At 42.6% G+C, this 19,677-nt stretch overlaps 2 protein-coding genes across 2 annotated transcripts in view; one reads left to right on the top strand and one right to left on the bottom strand.

Annotated features, from left to right (window-relative positions):
• Positions 1-3,750: 3,750 nt before the first annotated feature.
• On the top strand, positions 3,751-11,446 carry LOC139025879 (homeobox protein CDX-1-like). Its single transcript, XM_070441116.1, has 3 exons — positions 3,751-3,835; positions 10,602-10,750; positions 11,240-11,446. The coding sequence occupies exons 1-3, from the start codon at positions 3,751-3,753 to the stop codon at positions 11,444-11,446; spliced, it is 441 nt and encodes a 146-aa protein (XP_070297217.1).
• A 3,338-nt stretch (positions 11,447-14,784) lies between these two features.
• Positions 14,785-19,677, bottom strand: part of LOC112075914 (uncharacterized) — a 6,819-nt gene continuing 1,926 nt past the window's right edge. Inside the window, exon 4 of the mRNA XM_070441115.1 lies at positions 14,785-14,986. Within this exon, the coding sequence (XP_070297216.1) occupies positions 14,785-14,986 (202 nt within the window). The remainder of the gene's footprint in view (positions 14,987-19,677) is intronic.

Here is a 19,677-nt window from a genome sequence, read left to right as displayed (position 1 = left end):
CAGTCCAGCACCTCAGAAAAAATGTCAGTTGGCTTTTCATAGGCCGATCATTCAGAGTATCTCTACCGCTTCCCTGCTTCTCTAGAGAGTTGAAGACAGCAGTCTGGGACAGCGTAGCACGTCGTGCTGAACATCCAGGTTCCATAGCCGCAGCAGAACAGTTGAAAAACTGGAGCACAGCACAGCCAGTGGACTTGGGAACCCACAAGACAATCCAGCCAGGTAGATCCTAGGGGGGGAGGGGGGGGGGACATGGATCCTCCTCTTTTCTTTTTTTTTCCCCTTTTCCCCCCTTTTTCCCCCCCGTTGTTTTTTGTTTTTTTGGAGGGAAGAGAGGAATTGTTTTTCCCATGCCTCAGGACTACCTTGGCCTGATGACGCCTTGCTGTTCCAGTCCCCCCAAACCCTGGCTGTGCTGCTGCTCCAGTTTCAACTGTTTCTGCGCTGCGGCTATTGAACCCTACTGTTCACCGGGACGTTCTTACCTGTCCAGACCTCTGTTTTCAACTCTCTAGAGACAGCCAGGAGCGGAGAGATACTCTGAATGATCGGCTATAAAAGCCAACTGACATTTACGTCCTGAGTGTCTTGACCTGTTGCACCCCTCGACAAACCACTGTGATTATTATTATTTGACCCTGCTAGTCATTCTATGAACATTTGAACAAGCTTGCCAGTTCTGGTTAAAATCGTCCACCTGCAGAAAGAGACTGGCCACCCCTTCATAGCCGTTCCTCTCTAGTTTTCTTCCAGTTCCTGCATTTATAGGGATTTTTCCCTAGCCAGCGTGCTTCTACACCTGCATTGCTTGCGTTTGGGTTTAGGCTGGGATTCTGTACACACTTCAATATCCAGCTGATTGCTAAGAAGGGCTTTATAAATACATTTGATTTGATTTGATGAACTGGCTGTCATAGACCCGCCAGAGGAAAAGAGACCCAAGTTACCTCTGCTGCAGATATAACTTCATTAGAGTGGTGAATTCTGTCTTCTTGTTGATGAGCCAAATAAGACAGCGTGGTCTTTGTGAAGATGCAGAGTATAACAATTATCTCCGCTGTGTGGTTCTCACCTGAAGCATGGACGAGGACGATTGTATGTATGGGGGTGCTTTTTTGACCACGTCCACGGCTCCACAGCCCGCTTCCACACATTCCTGCAGCGAGTACTTCATTCGCTCCTGGTGTGAGCTGAGGTGACTATCATTTGTATTTTCAACAGGACCAATGACCCAACACACCCTCCAGGCTGTTGTAAGGGCTATTTTGACCCAAGAAGGAGGAGTGATAAGTGCCGTGCATAGATGACCTGCCTCCACCAATCCCACCCTACCCTCAACCCCATTGAGAATGGTTTGATGATTTGACCACAGAGTGAAGGGAAAAGCACCAACCAAGTGCTCCCAGCATATGTGGGAACTCCTTCCAAGACTGGAAAAAGCCTCTTCCAGGTGAAGCTGTTAGGAATGCCCGAAGAGTTGCAAATCTGTTATTAAGCCAAAGGTGCTAGTTTTCAAAGGTGGCCTACTTGGAATCAAAATCTTTTTAATATAATTGATTTGTGTTAAATGTAACTTGGGTTACTACATCATTCCAAGTTGTTTTCCATAGTTAATGTATTCACATTATCCTTACCAATTGGCGTAAAAAAATAAGTAAAAATGACAGAAGAACCGACCTGGAATGCATTTTCGTCCAAACTTTTGGACTGGGGGACAGTATTGACAATTAACCAACGTCCCTATTGCCACTAACATCCCAACAATACACTTACCAAGATATCAGCCAAGGCCGCTGTAGGCCCACAGGTGCTGCCGACGAAAGCTGGGACTTGATTCCACACTGCTTATCCTTTCATTCCAGACAGAGTCTTAGGAACATCTATACAACTTGGATCGCCTGGACCAATCTACAACTCATTACTGCCCAAGAGCAGTCTCCTGAACGTTGTAAACCTCTCCACAAGTGCCCACAGAGCTAAAGTCTATTAGTTACTTACCCAGCCATACTTTGTAAAACATTTTTTTAAAGCTACACTTTTTTACCTAGCTATAAACAAACGTCTGTGGCCTACCACTTTGTAAACCATTGCATTTTTTTACCCAGTTTACACCCACACTGCATATTTATATACTGGATTCTAAACATTATTGCACCCTCGACAACCACTATGATTATTATTATTTGACCCTGCTGGTCATCTATGAACATTTGAACTTCTTGGCCATGTTCTGTTATAATCTCCACCTGGCACAGCCAGAAGAGGACTGGCCACCCCTCATAGCCTGGTTCCTCTCTAGGTTTCTTCCTAGGTTCTGGCATTTCTAGGGAGTTTTTCCTAGCCACCGTGCTTCCACACCTGCATTGCTTGCTGTTTGGGGTTTTAGGCTGGATTTTTGTACAGCACTTTCAGATATCAGCTGATGTAAGAAGGGCTTTATAAATACATTTGATTTGATTTGATGAAACTGGCTGTCATGAGGACCGCCAGAGGAAAAGAAGACCCGAAGTTACCTCTGCTGCAGAGGATAACTTCATTAGAGTGGTGGAATTCTGTCTTTTGGTCTGATGAGTCCAAATTAGACAGCGTGTCTTTGTTAGATGCAGAGTAGGTGAACAGATTATCTCCGCATGTGTGGTTCTCACCGTGAAGCATGGAGGAGTAGGTGTGATGGTATGGGGGTGCTTTGTTGGTGACACTGTCTGTGATTTATTTAGAATTCAAGGCACACTTAACCAGCCCAGCCTCCACAGCATTCTGCAGCGATACGCCATCGCATCTGGTTTGAGGTTAGTGGGACTATCATTTTGTTTTTCAACAGGACAATGACCCAATACACCTCCAGGCTGTGTAAGGGCTATTTGACCAAGAAGGAGAGTGATGGAGTGTTGCATTAGATGACCTGGCCTCCACAATCACCCTACCTCAACCCAATTGAGATGGTTTGGGATGAATTGGACCACAGAGTGAAGGGAAAGCAGCCAACAAGTGCTCAGCATATGTGTGAACTCCTTCAAGACTAGAAAAGCCTTCCAGGTGAAGCTGGTTGAGGGAATGCCAAGAGTGTGCAAATCTGTTATCAAGGCAAAGGGTGGCTACTTTGCAAAGGGTGGCTACTTTGAATCAAAATGTTTTAATATATTTTGATTTGTTTAAAGTTATTTTGGTTACTACATCATTCCATGTGTGTTATTTCATAGTTTAGATGTATTCACTATTATTCTACAATGTAAAAAATAGTAAAAATGAAGAAAACCCCTTGAATGAGTTTGTCCAAACTTTTGACTGGGACAGTATATAGGCTGTCTCTTATACACATCTAGATGTGTATAAGAGACAGGTATAGATGTATTCACTATTATTCTACAATGTAAAAAATAGTAAAAATGAAGAAAACCCCTTGAATGAGTTTGTCCAAACTTTTGACTGGGACAGTATATAACAAGGTCCTATTGGCCTAGTAACACAACATACTATATATAGCCTGTCTCTTATACACATCTAGATGTGTATAAGAGACAGGTATTAAGGTAGGTGGTTTCACATTGTTTGTTGTGGGTGGTTGTCTTCCGTGTCTGTGTATGTCGCACCACACGGGACTGTTTCGTTTTGTCGTTCTTATATGTAGTCTGTTCCTGTTCGTGCGTTCTTCGTTGTATGTAGTTCGTATGTTTTAGGTCAGTCTACATCGTTTATTTGTTTTGTTAATTATCAAGTGTAGTTCGTTTTCGTCTTGTCTAATAAATCATCATGTCAAATTACTACGCTGCAAATTGGTCCGCCGATCCTTCTCGCCTCTCCTCGTCCGAGGAGGAGGATTACGACTATCGTTACAGTAGGCCACAGGTTGTCTGCAGCTGTGACTTGAGTCCACACTGTATCCTTCATTCCAGACAGAGGCTAGGGAACATCAAAGCTTTGGATCTGCCTGGGGACCCATTACAACTCATTACCGCCCAGAGGCAGTGCTCCTGACACGTGTCAGGAGTGGCCCACAGAGGCTAGAAGTCTTTAGTTACTTACCCAGCTATACTTTGTGAAACATTTTTTTTAAAGCTACACTTTTGTACTAGGCTACAAAACAAACTTCCTGTTGCTACACTTTGTACATTGCATTTTTGTTACAGTTTACACACACTGCATATTTATATACTGGATTCTTAACATAGCTCACTGTAATATCTACTGCAGTACATTTCATTACTAGTATACATTTTTGGTGTATATAGGCATAGATTGCATTTGGATTTCTGAATTTCTGATACAGTGTTTAATTTGGATTCGTCTGACATTCTTGATGCCCTGTTTCTATCTTCTGATTATTTGTGTATTTGTTTGGCATTTTACTGTACTGTTAGGAGCCTGATAACACAAGCATTTTACTGTCTGTTAGGAACTAGTAACACAAGCATTTTACTGTACTGTTAGGAACTAGTACACAGCATTTTAACTGCACTGTTAGGAGCTAGTTAAACAAGCATTTTACTGCACTGTTAGGAACTAGTAAAACAGCATTTACTGCACTGTTAGGAACTAGTAACACAAGCATTTTACTGCACTGTTAGGAGCAGTAAAACAAGCATTTCTGTACTGTAGGAACTAGTAACACAAGCATTTTACCTGCACTGTTAGGAGCTAGTAACACAAGCATTTTACTGCACTGTTAGGACTAGTAACACAAGCATTTTACTGCCTGTAGGAACCAGTAACACAAGCATTTTACTGTACTGTTAGGAGCTAGTAACACAAGCATTTACTGTACTGTTAGGAACTAGTAACAAAGCATTTTACTGCACTGTTAGGACTAGTACACAAAGCATTTTATTGCACTGTTTAGGAACTAGTAACACAAGCATTTTACTGTACTGTTAGGAACTAGTAACACAAGCATTTACTGCACTGTTAGGAAGCTAGTACAAAGCATTTTACTGCACTGTAGGAGCTAGTAACACAAGCATTTTACTGCACTGTTAGAACCTAGTAACACAAGCATTTTACTGCCTGTTGGAACTAGTAACACAAGCATTTACTGTCCTGTTAGGAACTAGTAACACAAGTTTTTTACTGTACTGTTAGGAACTAGTACACAAGCATTTACTGTACTGTTAGGACTAGTAACACAAGCATTTACTGCACTGTTAGGAACTATTAACACAAGCATTTTACTGTCTGTTAGGACTAGTAACACAAGCATTTTACTGCACTGTTAGGAACTAGTAACACAAGCATTTTACTGCACTGTAGGAGCTAGTAACACAAGCATTTTACTGCACTGTTAGGAACTAGTAACACAAGCATTTTACTGCACTGTTAGGAGCTAGTAACAAAGCATTTTTACTGCACTGTTTGGAGCTAGTAACACAAGCATTTTACTGCCTGTTAGGAACTAGTAACACAAGCATTTTACTGCACTGTTAGGAGCTGTAAACAAGCATTTTTACTGCACGTTAGGAACTAGTACACAAGCATTTTACTGCACTGTTAGGAGCTAGTCACACAGCATTTTACTGTACTGTTAGGAGCTAGTAACACAAGCTTTTATGCACTGTTAGGAGCTAGTAACAAGCATTTTACTGCTGTTAGGACAGTACACAAGCTTTTACTGCACTGTTAGGAAGTAGATAACACAAGCATTTTACTGCACTGTTAGGAGCTAGTAACAAGCTTTTACTGCACTGTTAGGAACTAGTAACACAAGCATTTTACTGCACTGTTAGGAGCTAGTAACACAAGCATTTTACTGTACTGTTAGGAACTAGTAAACAAGCATTTACTGCACTGTTAGGAGCTAGTAGACAGCATTTTACTGTACTGTTAGGAACTAGTAACACAAGCATTTTACTGCACTGTTAGGAACTAGTAACACAAGCATTTTACTGCACTGTTAGGAGCTAGTAGCACAAGCATTTTACTGTACTGTTAGGAACTAGTCACCAAGCATTTTACTGCCACTGTTAGAGCTAGTCACAAGCATTTTACTGCACTGTTAGGAACTAGTAACACAAGCATTTTACTGCAGCTGTTAGGAGCTAGTAGCACAAGCATTTAACTGTACTGTTAGGAGCTAGTACACAAGCATTTTACTGCACTGTTAGGACTAGTAACACAAGCATTTTACTGCACTGTTAGGAGCTAGTAACACAAGCATTTTACTGTACTGTTAGGAGCTAGTAACACAAGCATTTATCTGCACTGTTAGGAGCTAGTAACACAAGCATTTTACTGCAACTGTTAGGGCTAGTAACACAAGCATTTTACTGCACTGTTAGGAGCTAGTACACAAGCATTTTACTGTACTGTAGGAGCTAGTAAACACAAGCATTTTTACTGCACGTTAGGAGCCCAAGCATTTTACTGCACTGTTAGGAGCTAGTAACATTTGCTGCACCCACTATAAAATCTACTAAACTGTATACGCAACAAATAAACTTGGATTTGATTAGGATTAGATTTTGTGTCTACAAGATGTACAGTACTGAGATTATATACACTGTTAATGTAGGACTACTACAGTTAACCACAGGGATAATTACATTTACTCTTTAATTAGAGAAATATAGGCAGATTTATGGGTTTGTAAAAAGGGTCTGATTCTTATTTCTGGCACAGAGGGAGAGTCACTCTAAATTAGTTGTCTATGTGTGTTCTATTTAAAGAGTTTTGTGGTTTGTAACTTTTCTGCAGATGATGGATAGAGACATTTTTAAGGGAGCTATGAGAGAGTTTCAGACTTACATAGAACTCAGACTGTTGGTTTTGCTCAAAGTTTATGTCTGGAATCTGTGTCAGTGGGTTGTGTAATTGACAATGTGCCTGTTGTGCTTTGTGTGCATGTGAGCGTGCTGAGCATTCATCTTTCCATCTGTCTGTCTGTCTGGTTTGCAGCAACGAACAAGATATGTGTGGTCCTACACAGTCCCACAAGGCACCTGCACTGAAAACACACTCTTCAAAAAAGCTCTACATTTATGCTCTTATTACTAATGGTAGAGAAATGGCATTAATGTGAGCTATGAGCAGTAGTACATGRGTGTCAGCTACTGCACGTCTCACCACATTCTGATGAACATCAGGGCTATAGGGCGCTGGTTTGGCTGGAGGATTTATTAGTATTGTAACAGTTTCTCATCCTTTAGCGTTCACTTGGCTGGTGCTAAAGGTAGATTGGCTCTAACGGACGTCGACTTAGATATAGACTTCAATATTTATTAAACGCTTTCCCTTCCTGAATTCAAATGGAGGGTGTCTTTTTACCAGCAGAGTAGTGTTTTGCTGTAGATTATAAAAAAAGGTGACATATATTCAGCCATGAAATAATGCTGCTTCAGTAGAAGGGTCAGATGAAAGGAAGAGATGGCAGGCTAATTTAAACCCAAGAAACAGTGTTACTTTTCAAAAACTGAAGAAAGGACACCACCTTTATGTACTTTACCCCAGCAGCATGTTGGTGTCCCTCACCACAGTTTGTATGCTTACATGTCATGTCTGGTAGCAGTGCGTGGGTCAGCCATTTGTTTACCCACACCCGCCCTCAACTGCGCCACTCAGGAACCAGGGGAGGATGGAGAAAAATCTACCTTTTTTAAATATATATATTTTTAATGAATAATACGATTTCTGATTTCAATCTTCAATAGCTCTTAGACAAAGTGGTCCATGAGTATGAAAATTATATATTCTGAATAAGGGGAGGATCTAAAAATGTAATTCGTTTTTGTTTTTTGATAAATCCTTTTCATAGTCATGGCATGCTTTGTGTAAGAGCTATTGGAGATTGAAAGCAACAACAAACAAAAGAAATATGAAGAGATTTTTATAAAATAAAATCTTTGTATTTTTGTCCATCCTCCCCCCATTCAGAATATATCGTTTTCATAATCATGGCACGGTTTGTCTAAGAGCTATTGAAGATTGAAATCCGAAATATTATTATTTATATCAAATAAAAAATGTTTAAGTGTGGATTTTTCTCCATCCACCCCTGGATCAGAATATACCATCTTCATAGTCATGGCATGCTTGGTTCAATAACTATTGATGAGACAAAACCGAATATCCACTGAATATCCAATATAAAACAAATCTTACCTGGCTATTGCCTGCAGAGATTAGTGCCTGTTGAATACCAGAGTATGTACTGTAGCCTATTTCTTCATTATTGACCCACACAAACTTGCATGGATTTATCTCATGCAATAGCCTGGCCTCAGAGCAATACGTAATATATTTTACGTTTTTCTGACTGCGATTCCATTCATAACGTAACCTAACGTAATGTAAAACTGTRCTAAATGGAGTGCCACAGATTTGCATACAGAATAATRTGAAATGCTCTGAGACCACGTTGCATGCAAAGGCTTACACAGTTGATAAGAAATTGTTCCACTGAACTCATAGAGCAATGTAAACACATATAGAATATGTTTATTTTGTAACAGCATTTCATTTACAAAGGAAATCCTCTGATACAATAGTCTATCTATCGTTGAACAGAACTATAACAGTTTGTTGATTTACCAACATCTCGTAGAGTAGAACACCTATTAGAAAAATAACCATTATGTTGATCCGATGACAGTACTCAATGGCAGACGTCAGGTTTTGAGTTTTGACTAGGTGTACAGGACACAGGACAAGCATTGGTGACACACTGACGACGGAATACATATTCACACACGTCCCAGAACCGATACAAAACGTCACACATATCCATTTAACAGAACCTTTTCACCTATTCCCTTGATTGGTGAAAGATGTGAGTGAAAAGCTAACAGCCTAGGACAGGGAGTCTGTGACCTGTGGTTCCACACCCTCTCTGTCCACTATGGGGGTGACAGGCTGGGCAAATAAGGCTGACAGCCAGGGGTTTGTCTGGATGTCTCAGGACCAACCCTCCTCTCCAGGAAACTTTCCTGGTCTTATCTCAACCCTCCTCACCCTGCTGCAATCAATGTACTTCACACCGTGCCGTCAAGACTGCCCCTGTGGATCAATACCATCTCCCTGACTCATCCATCCCTGGCGCTGTCTGTGTTTGGGAGGGATGTGTGTGTGTGTGTGTGTGTGTGTGTGTGTGTGTAGGCACGCAAGTGTGAATGGCTAACTATGTAAACACCTATGTAAACAGCTCTCACAGTGATAAGAACCACCACAGTGATGTTTTGTGGTCTCTTACACGGTGGTTATGATTAACATGATTAATAGGGTAGTTGAAGCTTTCACCGGCGTCAGGGAGTTTTCAACCGTCCCGGTGTGTGACTCCATGTCACCATCAGCAATTTCAGCAGTCCATGGTGACACTGTTCACACATTGTACAGCCTTAGTCATGGAAACATGTTCACACTGTCATTGGAGGCTTTATGCTTAGCTAGACATATTATGGATGTTTTAGCCAATTCCTTCCAGAGTTGTAATACACTTTTTGTATTTCTGATCACCTCATACTATATACATTTAATTCAGCCTCTTAAACATTAAGTTATTTAGGTGACTTTTGTTATAATTWAATTGTTTTATCAAGGTAATTTGTTTATAAATCAACTTCTGGCTGACAACCCTGCTTCAATAAAAAATTAAAAAGTTAAATATTTTTTACCTAGGCAAGTCAGTTAAGAACACATGCTTATTTTCAATGACGGTCTAGGAACAGTGTGTTAACTGCCTGTTCAGTGGTAGAATGCCAGATTTGCACCTTGTCAGCTCAGGATTTGAACTTTCAAACTTTCAGTTCCTAGTCCAACACTCTAACCACTAGGCTACCCTGCCACACCCAATTTAGTTGGCCTCGGATGACTCTTGGGTATGAGGTTATCAAAAGCCATGGGAGGGTCGGAAGTCCCGCCTTAACGCTCATTCGCTGATTGGACTGACCGTCAGTTTGTGACAATACGGTATATCACAGGCATACAAGTCGCATAGCGCTGCAAAACTGCAGCGATACGACATAGTCCCGTCGCTGTACAACAAACAGAAATGGATTTATATTCAAATAAAAACAACTTGATGTGAAACAAAACCACTTTGTGTCCATCACAATCTTTATATTAGATGTAAGCTGAGAGCTTGACGAAACAATGAATGAGTGTACCAGGAAATGAGTTGGATTTTCCCTGACCACTACAGTAGTTATATAAAAAATGATTACAGTAATAAGGCAGCTGAAATCTTATATCATCTCAATTGTAAAGTTGATTGTGAGTATATGTAGATTATTAGAAGACAATCAAGCCCTAATCCCCTATTTCTCAGGAAAACGTTGTTCATATCGTATGAAATAAAACATCTACCCTGTACTATTTTTCTTACTACTATGGCAGTAAAAAGTGCATACAAATCATAGATAAATAATAAACACTAAACAAAAAGCAAGATATCAGGGCTTTCTAACAGTATAGGGCATGACTTGGTACTGTTCATGGCCCTCTCATGAAGATATGTTTTATACGGCCATCCACTTAMCATTAAAGTTCAACAGGTTTTAAATGTCAACATATTGTCTGTGATTTAAAAAAAATATGAATCAATGCTGGAACATGCAAGTTATCATCAGTTATTCTAATGTATTGTTGTGTTKTTGTAACATTGTMATTCTTGTGTCTAGGAGGGAAGACACGCACCAAGGATAAGTACAGGGTGGTGTACACAGACCAGCAGCGCCTGGGGCTAGAGAAGGAGTTCCAGGCCAGTAGATACATCAMCATCAGGAGGAAGACAGAACTTTCCCTGGGCCTCAGCCTCTCAGAGAGACAGGTGGGTCAGAGGGACAGAACTGGCCCTGGGCCTCAGCCTCTCAGAGAGACAGGTGGGTCAGAGGGATGGGAACTTGCCCTGGGCCTCAGTCTCTCAGAGAGACAGATGGGTCAGAGAGACAGAACTGGCCCTGGGCCTCAGCCTCTCAGAGAGACAGGTGTGTGATAGAGAGACAATTGGAGAGCTGTAGAAGAAATTCCAGTACAGAGCTAGCCATGGGACAGCCTCTCAGAGAGACAGGTAGATGGCAGAGAGACAGACAGGCGTGTGAGAGAGACAAGTATGTCAGAGAGACAGATGAGAAAAACAGGCAAGTTTCTGAGAGTCATGTGGGTCACTGAGGATCAATTATTTAGAATCCAATCAGTTTCAGAATTTCTTGTTTGGATCGCAGGTGAGTTTCAGAACTACAGGTGGATTATCTGTGCATAGAAACCTCACCTCACACTGTAGGTACAKTCTTATCATTCACTGACATCATCACAACAGGTGAAGATCTGGTTCCAGAACAGGAGAGCCAAGGAGAGGAAGATAACCAAGAAGAAGATCCAGCTGTCCCAGCAGGCTTCTACGACCACTTCCACCCTGACCCTGACCCAGCCCAGCCTGGCTGACCCCAGCAACRGTTCCATGGCAACCAGCTCCAGCAGCTTGTTGTCAGAGACGATATCAACGACTATCAAAGAGGAKTACTGAGGAGTTCCTTTACCGTAGACATACTGTACAACACTGGAATAAACATATYAAACTGGTATTCCCATGACAATCACTACATAAGATGTAATTGACCTCAATGATGTGATGAAAATATGCATCTGTCACTACACACCTCTAATATAATACTACCTTTTTGTGCTTTGATATARGMCWRAAWTKYCTGGSCTCCTGAGTGGYGCAGTGGTCTAAGGCACTGCATYTCAGCACAACAGGTGCCACTGCAATACCTGGTTCAAATCCAAGCTACATAACATCRGGCTGTGATTGGGRTTCMCATAGGRTGGTGCACAATTGGCCCAGTGTTATCTGGGTTTGGCTGGGGTAGGCTGTCATCGTAAATAAGAATTTGTTCTCGACTTGCCTGCTTAAATGTAAAAATCTGAGAGAGAGAAGCACATGTTAGACTATGCAAATGTATAAAGACACTAACTGCTTTTGTGTTGATACTGTATTTTCTTAAACCAATTAATTTGTAACTGCAGAATAACATGAATGTTTTCTATGTTTTTTTCTATATTTTGTAAGAAAAGTATGATTGTTTTTGAGGAACTGTGAAGATGTTAAATTGAAAAGATGTTGATAAAATGTGTATTTACTGAAATATTATGAATAGGAAATCAATGAGGATAGTGGAGCATGATTCCACTAGTCCTGTTATTTGGGCAGTGAACGTCTGTCAGGCCTTTTGTTGCTTGTAYGTGCGTGTTTGTCAAAAGAGCTCGCCAGCTTGTAGTCCTAAAAAACAGAAATGAGTTACCTCTGGTTCATTCAGCCATTCCTTTGGGGAAAAGGAATGGGGAAAGAATAGGGTTTTGGGGATAAACACTGAAAATAAGGTCTGAGGTGTTAAGCGTTGAGTTCTCTGAGATAATAYYAGTCAGTTAACATGACCTTTATAATTYATGAAGCCTTTWATGTRCTTTATGTGCTGATGTTAGCTGATGAAGATTATCTCATAGAACAAAACGTAGMAGATATCCTAARCCTGTGTTTACCACCGACCTTATTTTCAGCGTTTATACTAAAACCATCCAAAAACCCCATCCAAAAACCATCCAAAAACCCCATAAGCTTTGTCCAACGAGCCATGGCGGAGTTAGTGCCTACATAAAGATGCCATTACTATTGCTCTCTAGTGTTAACAGGCAGATCTAAGGGTATGGAGGGCAAAGTTCCAGTCCCATCTTACAGTCCCAGACATTGACCTTTGTAATGTTGGTATATAACTGATTTCAACATGACTTAATAAAACAGAGGATTATGGTTGGCTTTCTGTAGATATGATACAAAGCTGTAGATTGTTATTTTCCCCTTGTGCTCTAATTATGGCCACTTTTTAACCAATAGAAAAGGGGAAGTAGCACTTCAAAACCGCACTAAGCTCACAGAAAACTCACACCAAAAAACTGCAGTTTTAGCTAAATAAATAACCACACAGATCAAACTGAAATTAATACAGTTTTACTTTGCTGATCGGGTGAAAACTGTGTAGCGAACGACCTTACAAGCAAACAAKCTACAGATAGATGTGGTTCGTGTCAGATTTKGCCTMATTTTGCCAAATGGAAACCTGAAAACAAGTTTGARAACCACTGCTGTATACGCTGTAGGTGCYAACGAAGACATCCGTGATCACCAAGGAGAGAAACCAMTCGTTTTAGYCRTTGACAGTCTCTCCACAAATGATTAGTTTGTGATTGCAATGCCAGAGGAAAAAGACAAGCGGAAAAGTATCATGATTTCTCAAACGTATAAATGTTGCAGAGTTTAAACAGGATCAAAGACTTATCCAAGTCTTATCTAAGCTGTTTGCATCACATGTTGATGGGGACTGTGCTCATTGCATTGCTGTAAAACGTATATGGGGATATAGACACTTACTTCCTGATTATCGTCCAATAGGAGACATCAGAAGACAAGACAATATCAGAGGAAGATGTTAGTTAGATGGATGGTTAGAGCAGCATATCTGGGCCACCTGTCCTAGAGATCGGTAACCACATAGAGGTACATTCGTGAGCCTGGGGTTATGGAGAGTTCACCTATGATGAGCCATAAAGACTGTGTTWATTACTCCTCAGATGGGATGACCTCTGACCTCTATACTTTAGTATCAAAKAAGACAGGCACCAACAGTTGCTTGCTTTTTAAAAACAAGCTTTTATTATCAAATTGCAATTTTTTCATCACACAACGGCATCAACAATGAAGCATGAGAAATTATTCCTCTGCATATTCCATAATATTACACATTATGTTGTCAACACTGTTAGAAACATCAGTATCCTTATTTCTCCACGTCCTCTTTCCAATGTGCTCTATTCTTATTTTGATATACAGTATACTTCTTTAGTCAGAGTACATCTGGGAAGAAGTATGGTGATGTCTCCAAAAAAGCCACAGTATAATATTTTCAGCCAGTCTGTTGATTACCTCTGGCTCAGGGGATTCGACWGGAAATCATGTGACTCAAACAGGAAATGCATTAGCAACTTTATAAACTGCGAAACCAAAGATGTGGAAACAAATATGTTGATGGTGTGAAAAGATATTGCCATGTACTGTATGTACATACATTTCTGATCATATCTAAGAGAGTTCATTTTACCGTTATACAGCACACAGTACCTGCACATCATATATATACTGTAGATGTATCCATTTAGGGAGATGGACTGCATGCATTAAAAAACTGACTTAAGGCATTGGAAATGAGTAAGTAAGTAGCCTATGACATCTGATGAATTACTGTTATGCAATTATTACAAATCCCTCAGTAATTCTTTAAACAGTATTGAATGTTAGAGAATAATTCAAGAAAGATGGAATCACGCAGCATAAACAGTAAATGTTGTGTGACATATCACACATCTGAAAAGAAGAAGTGACCGCAACACAACCTAGTGGTTAAACAGTTTTGGAAAGAAAGAAACGTGGGCAAGAAAAACAGAAGTATTGTCTCCACTTCTTGGAAACAGACACTATGCACTAACATGCATCAACATGCAACACACAGCTGTAACTGTAACTAAGACAACATGATTCAACATGTCTGTCGTCTGTGTCAACTCTGGGCCTCTCAGGGGTTGATACCAAATAATCTCTCCTTTCTCCTGAAGTGTGCACTTTTTCACTACTCTCCACATATATTTCGAAGCATTGGATTGGTGTAGGATTGGTTTCGGCATCCCTTTCAAATCCATGACTACAAGTGAACAAGTGCACACTTCAAGAGAATKGAGAGATTTGGGCGACGCACCAGGGATTCAACTCAGACTCCTTCTATTCTATSATATTCTATCTAGACASTACCTTGCTCACTGTCCTTTCCGTACACTGGCGTACATACAATACTCCTCCTCAGGCGTGTCTACCTTCCTCCTGGTACCCTCTAATAWTGTAATCTGTCCATAYTCCACCTCCAGCTGCTGCTGKGGACCACCCGCTACTTTCACCTGTCCGTATTCCACCTCCACCGGCGCCTCCCTCTCCTTCTTTCTCATTTCCTGCCTCAGTATCCTGACATCAGCGTATTCCACATCCTGGCTGTCTCGCTTAACTGTGGAAAGAGAGATAACTAGAGAGACATAGAGCGAGAGAGAGAGAGAGAGAGAGACAAAAAGACAGACAAAGAGAGTGTGAGAGAGAGAGAGAGATGGAGACAGAGAGACAGACAAAGAGTTAGAGAGAGAGACAGAAAGAGAGAGTCAGAGAGAGAGAGAGAGACGGAGAGAGACAGAGAGAGAGAGACCGAGAGATAGAGTGAGACAGCGAGAGAGAGACAGACGGAGAGACAAACAGAGAGAAAGACCGAGAGATAGAGTGAGACAGCAAGAGACAGAGAGACAGAGACGGAGAGACAAACAGAGAGAGAGTAGAGTGATGAAGAGGGTGAGGGAGAGAGAGACAGACAAATAGTTAGAGTGAGAGACAGAGAGAGACAGAGAGAGAGAGATAGCGAGAGAGAAACAGAGAGAGACAGACAGAGAGAGACAGCGAGAGAGAGACAGAGAGAGACAGGCAGAGAGAGACAGAGAGAGACAGACAGAGACAGAAAAAGAGAGACAGAAAGAGAGAGACAGAAAGACAGAGACAGAAAGAGAATGAGAGAGACAGAAAGAGAATGAGAGAGACAGAGAGAGAGTGAGAGAGACAGAGAGAGACAGAGAGAGATAGCGAGAGACAGAGAGAGACAGACAGAGAGAGAGAGCGAGAGAGAGACAGAGAGAGACAGACAGAAAGAGACAGCGAGAGAGAGACAGAGACACAGAGAGAGAGACAGAAAGACACAGAGTGAGAGACAGAAAGAGAGAGACAGAGAGAGAGAGAGTGACAGAAAGGGAGAGAGAGACAGACAGTGACAGAGACAGACAGTGACAGAGACAGACAGTGACAGAGACATAGAGAGACAGAGAGAGAGAGAGAGAGACACAGACACACAGAGAGAGAGACACAGACACACAGAGAGAGAGACATGACACCCTAATGACCTCCAGACCAGAATCACACCCAGGGCTTGACTAACACACAACTCGTAACTTTGTAAACACCACTCAGACCGTTTGATTTTCTGTAAGTGATCATGGCTCTTTCTGATGTATTATTGGTTTCAGTTATCATTATTACCATTATTATGTTTTTACAATGGAGCAATCTTCATTCTTATGTTTGTTGTGTCTGCTTCCTCTCTTAGCCACACAGTACATAGGGATGCCGAGCAGGTCTCTGGCAGGAGTGGTCCTTGTCTTAGTGATGGTGTTGGCAGTTTACTGTGTCCAGAAGAAAAGAAACCTCCTTCAAAGACCCAGGTTAGAGGACATTAACTGTAGATCTCAATTTACTCAATTACTACAATTTTACCCTGTCAGTCTGTCAGGGAGATATTTTAGATTCTCTCTCTCTCTCTGCCTCGCTGTCTCTCTCTCTCTCGCCCTCCCTCTTGTGTGTCTCTCTCTCTCTCTCTGTGTCTCTGTCTCTCTCTCTCTGTCTGTCTGTCTCTGTTCTCTCTCTGTGTCTCTCTGCTCCTCTCTGTCTCTCTCTGTCTCCTCTCGCCCTCCCTCTGTGTCTCTCTCTCTCTCTCTCTCTGTGTCTCTGTCTCTCTCTCTCTGTCTGTCTCTGTCTCTCTCTCTGTGTCTCTCTGTCTCTCTATGTCTCGTCCACTGTCTGTCTCTCCTGTCTCTGTCACTCCTCTCTCTCTGTCTCATTCTCTCTCTCTGTGTCTTTCTGTGTCTCTCTCTCTGGTCTCTGTCTCTCTCTCGCTGTCTCTCTCTGTCTCTCTCTCTGTCCTTCTCATTCTCTTTCTTCTCTCTCTTTCTGTCTCTATCTTTCTGTCTTCTCTCTGTCTGTCTTCTCTCTGTCTGTCTCTTCTCTGTCTGTCTCTCTCTGTCCTCTCTCACTGTCTCTCATCTCTCCCTGTCACTCTCTCTCTCAATCTCTCCCTGTCACTCTATGTCTCTCACTCAAACTCATTATCTGTCTCTTCGTCTCCCCTCTCCACCTCTCTCTCTCCTCTCTCTCTCTCTCTCCTCTCTCTCTCTCTCTCTCTCTCTCTCCTCTCTCTGTGCTCTCTCTCTCTCGTCTCTCTCTCTCTGTCTCTCTCTCTCTCGCTCTCTCCTGTTGGTCTCTCTCTCTCTCTCTCTCTCTCTCTCTGTGTCTCTGTCTCTCTCTCTCTGTTCTGTCATCACTGTCTTCTGTCTCTGTCACTGTCTGTCTCTGTAGTCTCTGTCTCTGTCTCTCTCTCTGTGTCCTCTGTCTCTCTCTGTCTCTCTATGTCTCTGTCACTGTCTGTCTCTATATGTCTCTGTCACTGTCTGTCTCTGTATGTCTCTGTCTCTTCTGTCACTCTCTCGCTTTCTCTGTCTCTCTGTCTCTCTCTCTGTGTCTCTCTGTCTCTCTATGTCTCTGTCACTGTCTTGTCTCTCTATGTCTCTGTCTGTCTCTGTATGTCTTCTGTCTCTCTGTCACTCTCTCACTTTCTCTGTCTCTCTCTCTCTTTCTGTCTCTCTCTGTCTCTCTCTCTCTCGTGTGTCTGGTCTCTCTCTCTGTCTCTCTGTCTCTCTATGTCCCTGTCACTGTCTGTCTCTCTCTCCTTTCTGTCCCTCCTCTCTCTCTCTGTCTCTCTCTCTCTGTGTCCTCTGTCTCTCTCTGTCTCTCTTATCTCTGTCCGTCATGTCTCTTCTATGTCTCTGTCTCGGTCGCTTGTATGTCTCTGTCTCTCTCGTCACTCTCTCGCTTCTCTGTCTCTCTCTCTTCGTCTCCTCGTCTCATTCTTCTCTCTCGTCTCATTCTCTCTCTCTGTGTCTTTCTGTGTCTCTCTCTCTGTGTCTCTGTCTCTCTCTCGCTGCTCTCTCTCTGTCTGCTCTCTCTGTCTCTCTCTCGCGTCTCTCGCTGTCTCTGCTGTCTCTCTCTGTCTCTCTCTGTCTCTCTCATTCTCTCTCATTCCTCTCTCTGTCTCTCTCATCTTCTCTATCTGTCTCTCTCCTTTCTGTCTCTCTCTCTCTCTGTCTCTCTCTGTCTGTCTTTCTCTGTCTGTCTCTCTCTCCCTGTCACTCTCTGTCTCTCAATCTCTCCTGTCACTCTATGTCTCTCACCTACTCATTATCTGTCTCTCCGTCTCCCCCTCTCCCACCTCTCTATCTCTCCCTCTCTCTCTCTCTCTCGTGTGTCTCTCTCTTTCTCTCTCTCTCTCGCCTCTCTCTGTGTGCCTCTTCTCGTTCTCTCTCTCTCTCTCGTGTCTCTGTCTCGTCTCTGTCTGTCTCTCGTCTCTACTGTCTCTGTCACTGTTGTCTCTCTATGTCTCTGTCACTGTCACTGTCTGTCTCTGTATGTCTCTGTCTCTGTCTCTCTGTCTCTCTGTCACTCTCTCGCTTTCTCTCTCTCTGTCTCTCTCTCTCTCTTTCTGTCTCTCTCTGTCTCTCTCTCTCTGTGTGTCTGTGTCTCTCTCTCCTGTGTGTCTGTCTCTCTCTCTGTGTCTGTGCTCTCTCTCTCTCTCTCTGTCTCTTCATTCTCTCACTCGTCTGTCTGTCATCTGTCTGTCTCTCCGTCACTGTCTGTCTCTCCTCCCTTCTGTCACTCTCTCTCTCTCTGCTCTCTCTTTCTGTCTCTCATCTCTGTGTCTTCTTCTGTCTCTCTCTCTGGTCTCGTCTCTCTCTCGCTGTCTCTCTTCTCGTCTCTCTCTCCTGTCTCTCTCTCGCCTCTCTCTCTCTGTCTGTCTCTCTCTGTCTCTCGCTATCTCTCTCTGTCTCTCTCTCTCTCTGTCTCTCTCTTCTCTTTCTGCTCTCTCACTCATTCTCTCCTGTCAGTATACTCACGCATGTGTCTCCTTTCCGCTTAATAACCATATTCCTACAGCTCGCTCTTCTGTCTCTCCGCGCTTCTAGCAGCATCTCTCTACTTTCCCATCCGCGGTGCTCTTCCTTTAGCGCATTCTGGTACGATTACATCCTGCTATCGGAGTCTGTGATCATACATCCGTTACCGAATACTCCTCTCTATGCGCTTATGGCGCTGTCTGGCGCTAACATGTTCTCCTCTCTCGCCTCTGATCTTTAGCGTTGGCGTCTCACGCTACAAGTGCCTCAGCAATGACAGAAATCTGTCCTCTCTCTAGTCTGCGTAGAGTCATTCTTCTCCTGTGTCGTCTGTCTCTTACTGTCCGGGCGGATAATTATCATATCTCACGTACGACTCTACGTGTCTAGTCTATCTTCCTGAATGCTCTCACGACGCGTAACCTATTTGTCCTGTCTCTCTCACCCCGTCCAACTGTCCCTCTTTCTCAACATCTACGTCTACACCGCTCTCTAAAATGATTTGTTCGGGGTCCCTTCTGCCGTCCTCGCTGTATTCTCTCGAATTCTCGTACTCGTCTGATCACTGTCTTGCACATATCTGCACTGTTGGATTGTTAGAAGCAGCATCCTTTCTCTCAGCTAATACAACCTGGCGTCCATGACTAGATGACTGTACATGCACCCTCCGTTCACTGCAGTACAGTCCTCCCAAATCGCATCCTGACTCTAGCCCTCGAGCTCGCTGCACATATCCTCACTGGCCCGTGCTATCTCATCACTCTCGCTATCTGCTACGGCCAGTAGGAAAAGAAGCTTCGATCTCGCTATCTCGTGATTTCGGTCAGTCTCTCCCTGCTGCTCTTGTACGATACTCAAAGACACAGTGTGTCCTCCCTGCTTCCCCACAACAGGCACTTC

Source organism: Salvelinus sp. IW2-2015, unplaced genomic scaffold (assembly GCF_002910315.2).
Source record: "Salvelinus sp. IW2-2015 unplaced genomic scaffold, ASM291031v2 Un_scaffold3466, whole genome shotgun sequence".
Taxonomy (NCBI): domain Eukaryota; kingdom Metazoa; phylum Chordata; class Actinopteri; order Salmoniformes; family Salmonidae; genus Salvelinus; species Salvelinus sp. IW2-2015.
Note: the sequence above shows the minus strand (reverse complement) of the source record. Positions and strands in the feature narration are given on the sequence as shown.